The sequence below is a fragment of the Sinohyriopsis cumingii genome, chromosome 15 (assembly GCF_028554795.1).
Source record: "Sinohyriopsis cumingii isolate HCF-2022 chromosome 15, ASM2855479v2, whole genome shotgun sequence".
Taxonomy (NCBI): Eukaryota; Metazoa; Mollusca; class Bivalvia; order Unionida; family Unionidae; genus Sinohyriopsis; species Sinohyriopsis cumingii.
Window position 1 is genome coordinate 109865953 of NC_142975.1, and position 12642 is coordinate 109878594.

The following is a 12642-nucleotide window of genomic DNA, read 5'->3' on the forward strand; positions in this document are numbered from 1 at the left end:
CTCTGTTACATGTTATGTATATTTACTTTAATTGTTTTTCTGTACCCAATGAAGGGGTTAGCATAGTCATCTGCAAAATCGGTGCATCTAATACAACTTTACCAGCGGCACCACCTGTCAACCAAATTTTATCGTTAGGATTTTTTTTACAATATAAGGTGACTGTGTGCATAGCCCCAAATATAACCTTACGAACATCTCTGCAAAACCCAAAGATGTGTGTTACGAGTCTATGCTCTTAAAATAAGTAACAGAAAAGAGTGAAGACTACAAGCTTTGTAAAATTTAGCAAATAATTTATAGTGAAAAAAATGAGAAAAAACCTTATGGTATCGCGAATTAAATCCAAAATTAATCCAAGAATTAGAGACACAAGTCCTAGTAATACAATGTTCCGAATGAAACTCAGTTCAAGTCCCGAAGAAATCCCAAATTAAAGGCGATAACATGTCTGTTATGGCTGACAAAGTAGTGATGTGTCAAACAGTCTCCTGTTGAATCACAAAAGTACTATTTCTGGTTTGAATTCAGCATAAATTCCAATGAATGTCTTTATTTAAGAATTTTGTCAGAGCAATTTTGTATTACCAGGGAAAATAATCACTTGAATTCAATAATTTGAAGAAAATAAATTTAGCCAAAATTGGTCACAACATAATACAACTTAAAGTGCCAGATGTTAAAGCACGACTGGTAAAATCATAACATTCACAAGATAATTTAGTTCTCTGCTTGACCTCAGGTCACAATAGCTTTTTCTAATAGCAACCATTACATAAAGGAAAATAGCCTTCTAGACTGATCTAATGAGCCTTGTTTATTTACAGCACAATAGCCTATACAATTCACGTGGGGATGTCCAAAACCCTGACCCAGATCAACATATTTACCACTTCTTGTTTACCTGAATAAGCTCTTACACATAGAAAATAATGAAGCTATTTTGAGTTGTTTACATAAATGATATAAACAAAATAAAAAAGGTCAATCAGGACAAGCAGAAATTAATTCAATTTTGGACAAGGTCAAGACCAGTAAACAATGTTACAATAGCATATAATGAAATAATAAAAAAATAAAACTTTTTGCAGATGACTATGCTAACCACTTCATTGGGTACATCATCATGTTTTTTCGTCATTCATGCAGTCTAGAACCATTTCAGCATTGTTGTTCTTTGCACATACCACGGGCGTACACTACCAGCTGCTATTCAGCAACAGTTTACTTGGCAATAAGTACTCAACAAGGTCTTCCTGCAACAAAACGTGTTCGTGGCATTTCAAAATAAAGATCGAGATAATAACCAAGACAAGAGTAAGTTGACATTTGACACATTATGAGTGACAGAAGTTTATCTGTGGTTAAATGATCATCAGGAACTTTCTGAGTAAATTTGTTTTGATTATGCAGAAACCACTTCTCCTATTGTATGTACATCTCACAATTTTCGGTCTTACATGGACAGCATTAAAACATTGACTGTTCGCTAGTTTACAAATTTCACAAGACTTGTGCACGTTGTACCGGGTTTATTAATTTTTATTGGATTACATGGAGTAGTTCAGGCAATCCGTAGTTGACATAAATTGTCATGCACTTGTAGCTCCGATTGGTGATGTTAATTACAGAGGTTATACTTTGAAACTTTCTGACAAGACAATGTTGTTGGTTGGTGCTGGTGGCCAAAAGATCGTGATCGATTCATCTGTGGATAATTCGCAGAATTGAGCATTAAACCTGTTATGTATTTTATTAATAATATCCTATATCAAAGTGAAGGTTGGACTTAGAGCCAGTTAGGAAAAATTACAAAACGCAATAAAAAACAAAAAACTTTCTCCTTCAAATTGACTGGAAATGTCACCATGTGGCTGACCTAAACACAAATTGTTCAACTTAATGTGACCAAACAATAACACCTGAGTGACACTAATATTAACCAGGTCAGAGGTGACACAAATGCAAAGACTGGTGGAATATTTCCATTGCTTTCAATGATTCTTGTGTTATTAGCAGCAGCTACTCCAGTGGTTGCAAAAGCTGCGGAGTTAGGGGCTGTTGGAACTACATCGGCAATAACACTAATAAAGGTGGTTGGTGGTGGCATAACACATTATAGACCTATAACAACAGGAAAAGACATTCATTTACCAGGAACAAGTCATCTGATACCCTCTGGCAAAGGATTTCGATTATCTGGTATAGCAGTATTGATTTGCTCACGATAGCAAAAGTGATAGAACTTTTGTGATGTTTTTATGCGAAATGAAATGGCATTGATGGTGTCATGCACACATGAAACAGGCATTGTCAACCTGGATTTAACAACAGATCATGGCAGCCAGTGGGTCGCATATATGGTTACATCTCAAGATCGTTTGTATTTTGACTTGTATAGACTTGCAGATGTTGTTAACTATTTAATGAAGGGACTAGTGCACATGGTGGACCTGGACGACAGTTGCCTAACATTGTTTTATTCAATTATGCCGGTACAAGCTCGGTTGGATGGATTGGATGGACCAATATTTGGTCATCTTATCTTTGAAGCGTTGAGTGCACTTGTGTTCACTAACACTGCAAACACTTATTGATTTCACATTTAAGTATGTTTAATATTGTACAAAATGTCATTTACCACTCAGACATTACTTTGCAAGACAACATAGTACTGATGTGGATCTGAGTCGATTTGGCACTAAAGCAGATTCGTCTGAGTTTACCAGCAACATAGCAGTATGTTGGTTATTCATATAAAAACTATGTTGATACCAAGGCTACAACAAAACAATATGTCCGGAAAAAATCACTCGCATGCCTGAAGCACCATGCTTAGTAACTTCGTGGTTCCAAATATGAGGAATATTAATCAAAGATGGAAAGGTAAACACTGATTTGTTCACTTTAGTAAAGGGTCAACTTATTTTCTATCCTGATGAGGATGAGGGTGGCTTTGATAGACCTAAAACTAACATTTTAAAGGTACATGGGTTTGGATCATACTTGCTTATCACAACTGGAAGTCAGCTGGGTGGGGTAGAATTGTAATGTTGATAAATGATCAGAGTTATCTTGGCCTAATGTCACTAATATCGTGTATCGACACAACTTGTAATGGATTACATTTTTACACAGCTGCATCATCAAAATCATTAATTGTGAGAGATAAATTCAATTTGAAACACTCAATGTTTATCCTGATAGCTACTTAACTGTCTTTGGCGTGTGTGTTTAAGTTTAGATTTTGTCATATATATGTGATGTAAACTAACCGCGATAATCAGGTTGTGGAATTTACCGAAGGGGTGTTGGATGATGTAGCAATGGAGTTGAACATTGATGGTGATTTCATTCCACTTGGCGATGAATATCTGCATCAAAACAACATTACTGGACCCTCCTTTACATTAAAATATAATCATGTGAAGGGTCAAATAGAAATTGAATGGTGGAACCACCTTGATGTATCAGAACCAACTCAAGGCCCACTTGGAATCATCGCACGTGCAAATGTTCAAGCATTGACTGTAGCACCATATGCGAGAACATTCCATGTTTGGTTTCTACAACGGCAAAGTGGTATTCACTGATGCATTTACCCCAGTTATGTTCCCTGTTAATTATATTAAACCAACATTGACTTGACTAGCAAAAAGCAAAAATGGTCAACTGTTATTCAACAAGGATGAACTTGTTCGGGTAACAGTATTAGTCAAAGATGAGAGGAATCATTTAATACACCAGGAATGTGTGTTTTTTATTGACTGTAATACTAGATCCCAAGAACGTAGGAATGTGGAAAACTTAAATACTCTTTATAATTAACAAGTGTGCCAGTAAAAAATGATAATTGCTAGAAGAGCGTGTGGGTATTATGCTTGGATGTGACAAATTCGGACAAGGTCTGCCTGTCATACGATTGTACAAGTACTGTTAATAGAAGAACTATGATGGTCCATCAGTCTTACTGACACAAATAATAATTGAATGCAATCCAACGGTTGCGAGATGAAATTGCCAAGAGAATAGCCCAGATTGCGAAATACAAGCACACATTTGGTTGATCTTTCCATACCAATGATATTTTCCTGGTGTGACTGGAATGACGGCAACAACAATTGTAGGTGCACCAATCGGAATTATTGTTGGAGCTATATAAATAGTAACCACTGTCTTTGGAGGTGCTAGCAAATTGATATCGATGTGATTGCATTCATGAGTACATGTCTATATGGAATTGCTTCCAGCCACACAGAGGAGTCCTGAGACGATGCATAAACTGTATTCTGTTGATATTAAGGATAAAATAATCTATGTGGCTGAGTTTGAGACAGTACTCGCAGAAATAGAAAATCACAAATAAGAAACAACGCTGATTTACAAAAAGTAAAATTGAATTAAGAAAGCATGATTTAGCCTAGTTGCTTGGCCTATAACAATCGTTACCGTCTGTATCTGTAAAATATATGGATGCAAGTGTGGTATAGAAAGTGCTCAAAAAGTCATGATGACTTTGATAGAGACTGGCTTATGATTTGGGACCGAAAAGGGGAAAAAAAGGCAAAAGGCCTTCTTTGCTACTACTAATACATATACTAATTACAAGAATGCATGAATTAAACCATAACTACCTACGCCCAAAACACGATGATAAAGTTACAGTTTCAGCACAAGAACCGGCAATCCAAAATGACCAAAGCACAATGTCAATCTACAATCACACCTCTTGCTGACATGTCTTGAAGCTTAATCGAAATAAACATGAAAAAAAAAATGTTCATTCACAAGTGGATGTCTCTCTTACCTGCATTAAGATGGTGTGATGTGCGTATCACTTTTTTGGCAGTGGTGACATTGTCATTGTCAGCATGGTTCATGTTTTATGCCACAGATTTTCAGGTCTATGCTGATAGTGATCATAAATAATCATCCTTTAGCTTTGTCATGAAATATTTTAACCTTGCTTGGAATGGTGTGAGGAAACGTTTACTTCTTTAAATGCAGCTCTTTGAGCAGTTGATTCGGCAATAAGTTGGTTAAAATAAAGTTAAATTAAATTTTTTTTATAATATTTAAGGGAAGATAGAAATTCCAGTTGTCATTTGATTGCAGTAGAACTGAATACGTATGGTCATCATCATCATTTTGTCTGACCACTATAGTCTTACAATGTTTAGAAGAGTTACTGAACATTAGCATTATTGAAGTTGCAGCTAGATTCAATATATGAAACATTCATGTGGTCTTAATTATGCAATTAATAATGGATTTTATTGATTCTTGGTACTTATAATGGTGATATGAAGATGTGCATACTGACCATTGATGGCACGTTCATGATTTTTGTTCCGCCTGCTTGAACAGGAAGTGAGACATATTGGTTAAGGTTTTGGTTCAGTTTTGTTTCATTAGCTCTTATTTCCACACCCCTGAAAAGTTTTCATCATTTGTCACAGAAATCATTATGAAGCTAAGAGACATGCTTGCTTTCCCCATTCAAGATCATAGTCATCAAAAATGTGTTAAGGTTTTGGTTAATGCTTTTTCAGCTTTTCTTTAATTGCTTATTGTTTTTTAACGCCGTGCTTGAATTAAGAAATTGGTTAAAGTTTGTTTCATTTGCGTGTTGTTCATAAAATTATCTTGATGGAATTTCGTACATTTGAGACGAGTCATAATCAAGCTGGATAATTCCCTGTGTACATGCTTACTCCACATTATGAGCTTGAGGTCAAGGTCTTACATTTGACAACAGTGCTTTGATATGAGGCTCAGCCTGAAGGCCCTCGCATTCATAAAAAAGAGTTATTGCCCTGTGTTTTATTTGCAGCTGGAGGCAACTGGTCATTTTTCTTTTAAGACTGTAATATAGACTTGTATGTATAACTGAAGTAGGGATGGGATATGGGACAGGTTGTGGTATACAGTTATATCAGCATATTTCGTACTATACCTGTTATATTCAAACTCATGAAAGGTAGGTTGTAGCAAGTTATTTTCATGCTCTGCTATTTGAACTTTTCTATTCACGGTAGGTGAGATAGCATTTGTCAGTATTTATTCAGTTTTGTGCAAGAGGTGGAATTACTCTGCGGGGTACGTCGTTTATCAATTATGAAAGCTCATGAAACTTGCAGGTATCATATTTGATACTGTCAGTATTATAGATGTTAACGAGCAGACTTGTATTGCAAGATGAATTGTGATGAGAAAATATTGAGATAAAACGTAAAATGAATCTGATTCAGAAATAGTCACTCCTAGATCATGTTTTCTCTTTCAGCTCAAAAATATTGTGGACAATTTGAAGCCTCTTTTTGACAAAAGTCTCGATATAGATCCCACAATAACCGTCAAAAATGTCAAGTACGGGAAAGGAAATTTGCCTACTTCTAAAAAAGAAACAGAACCGTGGGACTTAAGATTATCAAACCTGGAAAAGGAAATTCAGCAACTAATTCAACAAGAAAGGAAAGACGAGGAGGAATTGAAGGGACTGAAAGAAACATCTGAGGAACAGAAGGAGAATGATGAACAACTTTCCTTGCAGAATGGTAAGACTGACATTTTGTGTTGCTCTTCGGCTCAGAGAATAAATCTGCACAAAATGCTGTTATGGAATGAATATCTTCAACATGACACAGTATGCTGTATATTTAACTTTTACACACATTTAAGTATCTGCTATCTAAATTGAATTCCCTGAGAGATAACACCTATTGCAAACAAACGGAACAGAATGCATTAGGGGATAAATCAATAAATGGAAATAGTGATAAAATGGTGTGTTGCTGGTAGTGTGCATAGAGTAGAGATTTTAGTGCATTTTGGGATTTTATAAAGTTGCCAATTTAGATTTCCAGGGATCAAAATTATATTTGTTTCACTGATCCACATGATCAACATTATAATATAATTTGTGCTTATCCTGAAAAAATTCTCAATTTTTTATTTCTATATACACTATATGAAGTTTTAAAAATTCCAAGCTGGGAAGGTATAAATTAATTCAGCACCCTGCATATTGTCATTGCAAAGAATGATGCCTTGCCAATTTTTACGGTATGTTGATTTCTTCCAGATCAAGATGTTCTCTCTGTACTATGTTAACCTCAGCATATGGTACAGAAGCAACTATTAGTATGTACTAATATAAAGGATTGTCTGCCTTGATGAAACTCAAATTTCAAGGCAAAGAATGGCTTTGTTTATGGAGATCATATGTGATATCACAGCACAGACGCATCAGATGAAACAAATGATATGGGTTATGATATTTTCTGAACAGCAGGATGGTTGTACTGTATTAACAATCGGCTGGTTTAGCTATATGCCATGGCATGTTTACTTCATTGACAATCAGCTGGCTACAGTATATGCCATGCTATGTTTTCTGTATTGACAATCGACTGGCTACAGATATGTCATGGTATGTTTCCTGTATTGACAATCAGCTGGTTACAGTATTTGCAATGGTATGTTTACTATATTGACCATCAGCTGGCAACAATATATGCCATAGTATGTTTACTGCATTGACAGTCAGCTGCCTAAAGTATGTGTCATGGTAAGCAGCATGGTTGGTGAGTGCACCTATTTTGCACCGACTAGGTATAACCCTAGAAAACCCCATGTTAACCTTATAAAACACCCCAAATATTTGGTAAATTTATCTGAAGCCCGAGCTTGGTATATAAAACCCCATGAATATCCCCCAAAAAGCCCCTTCATGTGGTCTAAAAACAGGGAAACACACCACCATCTTATGTGTGTATAAACATGTTGCTATTGTTTGATGATATTACACTTGCAGAGCCTCATACTTGTTGATTGATACAAATGTACGGAATTTCCATCATTCAATGCTTTTCCTTGCCTGAATGGGATTTTGTCAATCAATTTGACTTGAACATAGAGACAGGTGAAACCTAATATGCTGAGTTAGTGTTTTTAGTTCACAAAGAGGAATCAAGATCTTTTAGATTCAGTGTGTCCTTGGTCAAACTTGATGACCACCAATATCAAAATAAATTCACATATTGGGAATGGTCAATGCAAATCAATAGGATGAATTTTTTATATTTATTTTCATCAAGGTGGTGTACTGTTCATTTTCCCATTAGTGTGGTTAACTTTATATATTAGTTCTTATTTACCTATACGTAACATTTGCGTGTGGCCTAAATGTTTAGATTGCTGTCACATATAATGAGGGAGAGAGCATTGGAGGTTTGAATCATGATCAGGAAGACAAATAATTTTCTGTGTTGAGGAGACAGTCAAGTTTAGCCTGAGTTGCATATGTAAACTGAAAGTCAGCTTTTACGAATTTATCGATTGGTGTTCATAACACTACTAGAGACACAATTCCTTGAATTAGTCTTAGGTCTGTGAAGCAAGCTCTGAGTATTCTAGAATGTTATTTGGCGTCATAGGAGCTGTTTTGGGTTGACATTCAATCTATATAATTAACACTGATCAGTACAGACATCTGTTGATCGTAAAAGTAAATGCAACAGCATAAGAAGGAAGTGTGTTTGTAATCTGAATGATATAACATTAATAACCGCCATCCTGGGCCAGACTATTTCCTTTTGTAAAATTTTTCATTCATGAGTCGGTATGGTCTTCAGCATTTTAAGCCACCATAAACAAAGTCAGGTAGGCCTAGTTTATGCCAAGATGATCCCATTCCGGATATACATGTTACAGATTATTAACCTTGGTAGTGTTGTGTTGGTTTTGCATGACCTTATTACCAATGCCGAATTGTTTCTAACTGCCCTTTTGCAAATCTGAATTGTTTCAGAACAATACAGACGTTTTGAGCCAAATCCATATTACAATTTAAACAAACTATCAATTGTATTGAGATGGGGCGAAATTGTAGAAAGTGATGAATAATAAACATGTGGATTAAAAAAATGTCAGTGAAACCAGTGTGGTAATGGTTATTATATCAATCAAATAGAGAAAAAGGGTAGAAAAGCTTTTTGTTGACAAATAAATCATATAGTGTACACTCTTCAGTCAGATATATTTATTCAGACAGTTAAAAAAAATTCTGGATATCAATTATATCCTCAATTCATTACTTTTAGGCCTATGCTAGATAATTAAAACTTTACTTTCAAACATGTTTCTACATTTCAGTATGTTACAATATTTAGATGATGCAATATTTCTGTAGCGTTATTCACAAATGGTCTTCACATAAAATATAAATGTATTCACTTATTTACAGTTCTTTGATACGGAACCAATGTTAATCATACTGAGAATGATAAGTAATTATAGATTTATTTTGCTTGCCTTAGCAACAACCATCCCTGTTTTTAGCTGATGACCCTAGCACCTTTTTCCCCAGGATAAAAAGAAAATAAATAAATATTATTTTTGTAAAACAAAATATTCCAAAATTGATTTGTTCATCTAATTGAGCAGGTTTTGCCCAGTACCTAAGTGTTAGTACATTATATATATATATATATATATATATATATATATATATATATATATATATATATATATATATATATATATATATATATATATATATATATATATATATATATATATATATATATATATATATATAAGGTTTACCACAAATAAATAGGGGGAAGGCACATTCAAAAATGGGTGACCACCCATAGAAGTGATTTTTTTTCTACCACCACCAGTCATAGCAGTGAGTTTTGGACACCCATGCCCATGCATAGAAGCAACTTTTGGAAATTCATTACCGTGCATACAAATTACTTTAATAGAAGTGAATTATATGTTGATTAATTTTTGTTATTTGTTACTTGAACAGAAAGATTAAACTTAATAGTCAGAAATAAAATATAATGGATCTAATTAATATTTATAATTAAAGATAATATGATAAATAAAAAACATTTTGTTAATAGTAATAATAAAATGAGTTGTTCATTTTTGATCAACCGGGTATTTATGGTTTTCAAGGTTAAGGATGAAACATTGCGTTGACAGTTTATTTTGGATTAAAAGCACAATATTTACATAGTATAAGATCAATATGTTTAACAGAACCTAAATAACAGTACCCAGAAATTATATATGAAATATGATAGCAGGGCCATACATGTAATTTTTAAAAATTATTCTCAAGTTAGACAAGGTAATAGGTATTTTATATGAAGGGATTAAAGAAATATTAAAACCACAAGATGCCTGAATTACTTTTATTTTCTGTAAACATGGAAAATGTTCCCCAACAGACTGCAAATATGCAGCTTTAATTGTCTTATATAAAGATGACACATGTCCCATATCACACCTTTTACACACAGTATCATTGGATACTCTGCCAACCCATTTGAAGTTTTTACATGTTTATATGTTCAAACAAACATTACAAAACAAAAACATTACCATACTATATATATATATATATATATATATATATATATATATATATATATATATATATATATATATATATATATATATATATATATACGGTTGTTGTCTTTCCCAGGCATTATTGTTCTATCTTGACTTAATTAGTCAAATATTACACCTGTAAAATTTCTGCAATTTTCAACCACACAAAACTCATTGGATCAGCAGATGCATGTAGTTCAGAAACCAAAAACAATTCCACAAAACAGTTTTCCCATGACAAAGAGTAATATTTTGAAATATGGTGGTTTTTTTTATACAAGTTTGACATATTTGTAGAACCATAAAAACCATTATTTTCACAGTGATTTGTGAATAATTTGTCCAATTTTCAATAATTTATCATTTCAGATCTAAACTTTGCTGTCTTCAAATCAGTGAGAATGCAGAGATATCATTGTTTTATAGGAAATATTTCAAAACTCATGACTTTTCTATGAATGTTTACATTAACTGGCTGGAATTGGTCTTTCATCTTACAACTCACAGCAGAGTCAAGTAACTGCTTTTTTTTATGGAGAGTACCAAACTGTATTTGGACAGCCAATGGCAAACCCACAGTGAGTAATAAGATAAGAACAACATGCTGGGAACCAGTCCATTTCCGGCTTACATAGAAAAGTGCAAGTTTTTAAATAGTTTGTCTAAAATGTCAATATCTCGAAATTCTGACAGTAAATGGTGTCCAAATTAAATGTTCCTTTTCAGTTAAAGTTTAGATGTCAAATTATTAGTTATTGTAAATTTGGCAGTTATTTACAAGTCACTGTGAAACTCGTGTTTTTTCTTCTTCTTTTCTATAAAATATGTTGACCTTGTGAAAAGCAATGAAAAGACCGTTTTCAAGATATTTCTTTTTGCCACATGAAAACTGTTCCACGGAATTGCCTGAGAAGAAACCAACCTTGGACACATATCATATCAGTACCTCAATTTTCTTGTTTATAAAAATATGTTTGAATATATACATACATACAAAATATCAGGTGGGTGGAGTTGGAGGAGTGTCCAGCACCAATACTGAAGCCAGTGGATTTACAGATACAATTTCAAAACTCATTATTTTCTGGACAGTTTTCAAAATATCCAGACTTTAATCAATATTCTTTTCAAATTATGGGATATAATTCCCAAGGGCTGTTTACATGTAGGAGTGACTTTAGGCATATTCCTTTTTTTACCAGAATGTAAACTCCCGATGGAATATATCCCATAATATGAAAACCAATGTTGTTTAACGATATATTGCATTTCTTTACATCAATTTGAAGATAAACTAGATTAACTCTGCATGGCCATCCTCAATGTAAAAATTTACACAGTTCACATAACACTGCACTATATTATTTTTCAGCATAAGTGTTTAATGTGTATTGAAATTGATAAGTATTTTGTTACATTTCATTTCACCAAGAATAGGTGAAAATTAGCTTAAATAGATTTTTAGCTAATAGAAATAGTATTTCTAAATTCTGGCTAGTTGAAAAATTTTCTACTGGGATATAATTCCCACTAAGAATTATTACCTATAATTCCATAATAAATCTTTATAAATCACTGACATAATTGCAGTATAAACTAATAATGAGAAGGAAATAACTTCTTCAGGACAAGACACAAACTTTTTTCGCTCATTTGTCTTTTGTTTTGTTTCGTGACTTACTGCAGCCAGAAAATCTCCTTTTCTTGTCCTTGATGAATGAACTCGTTGCTGAAAATGATCATGCAACAAGAACTTTAATTCTGGTACTGACAGTTTCAATAAAGGCGAGTCCTTAAAGCTATCAATAATTGTCTTATGCTCCAGATTTCTTTTTTTTTCTTTCTTCTCCTTTATCTTCAAAATATATTGTTCAATGTCCAAACACTTGTACCTATCAAGTTACTCACAGTTTCTATATTGTTTTCCAACTCGTCTGGATTGTTTTCTATAGGAAGTTTAATGTTTCAAGATGGCAACAAAAAAAATCAGGAATTGAAACAAACTCTGGTTTACTAGATTTAACAGACAGTTCATCGATAATGTTTACAGCTTCCTCATATGGTATGTAATGAAATCCAGGTAAACGGCTGATGTCTTGGATTGGTTGAATTTGTGTGGTCAGTCATGTAGTGGTACAGTAATGTAGCACCTTTTGCTATATCCTCTACGAGTTCATACCTCTTACAAAGTTTTGACCATATTTATCCACTTGGTTTTACAAGAAAGTT

General features: G+C 33.6%; 1 protein-coding gene across 1 annotated transcript in view; it reads left to right on the top strand.

Annotated features, from left to right (window-relative positions):
- LOC149782467 (uncharacterized) overlaps positions 1-11790 on the top strand; it is a 33960-nt gene extending 22170 nt beyond the window's left edge. The window contains exons 4-5 of the mRNA XM_089935143.1: positions 6287-6557; positions 11786-11790. Of these exons, the coding sequence (XP_089791269.1) occupies positions 6287-6557; positions 11786-11790 (276 nt within the window). The remainder of the gene's footprint in view (positions 1-6286; positions 6558-11785) is intronic.
- The last annotated feature ends 852 nt before the right edge of the window (positions 11791-12642 follow it).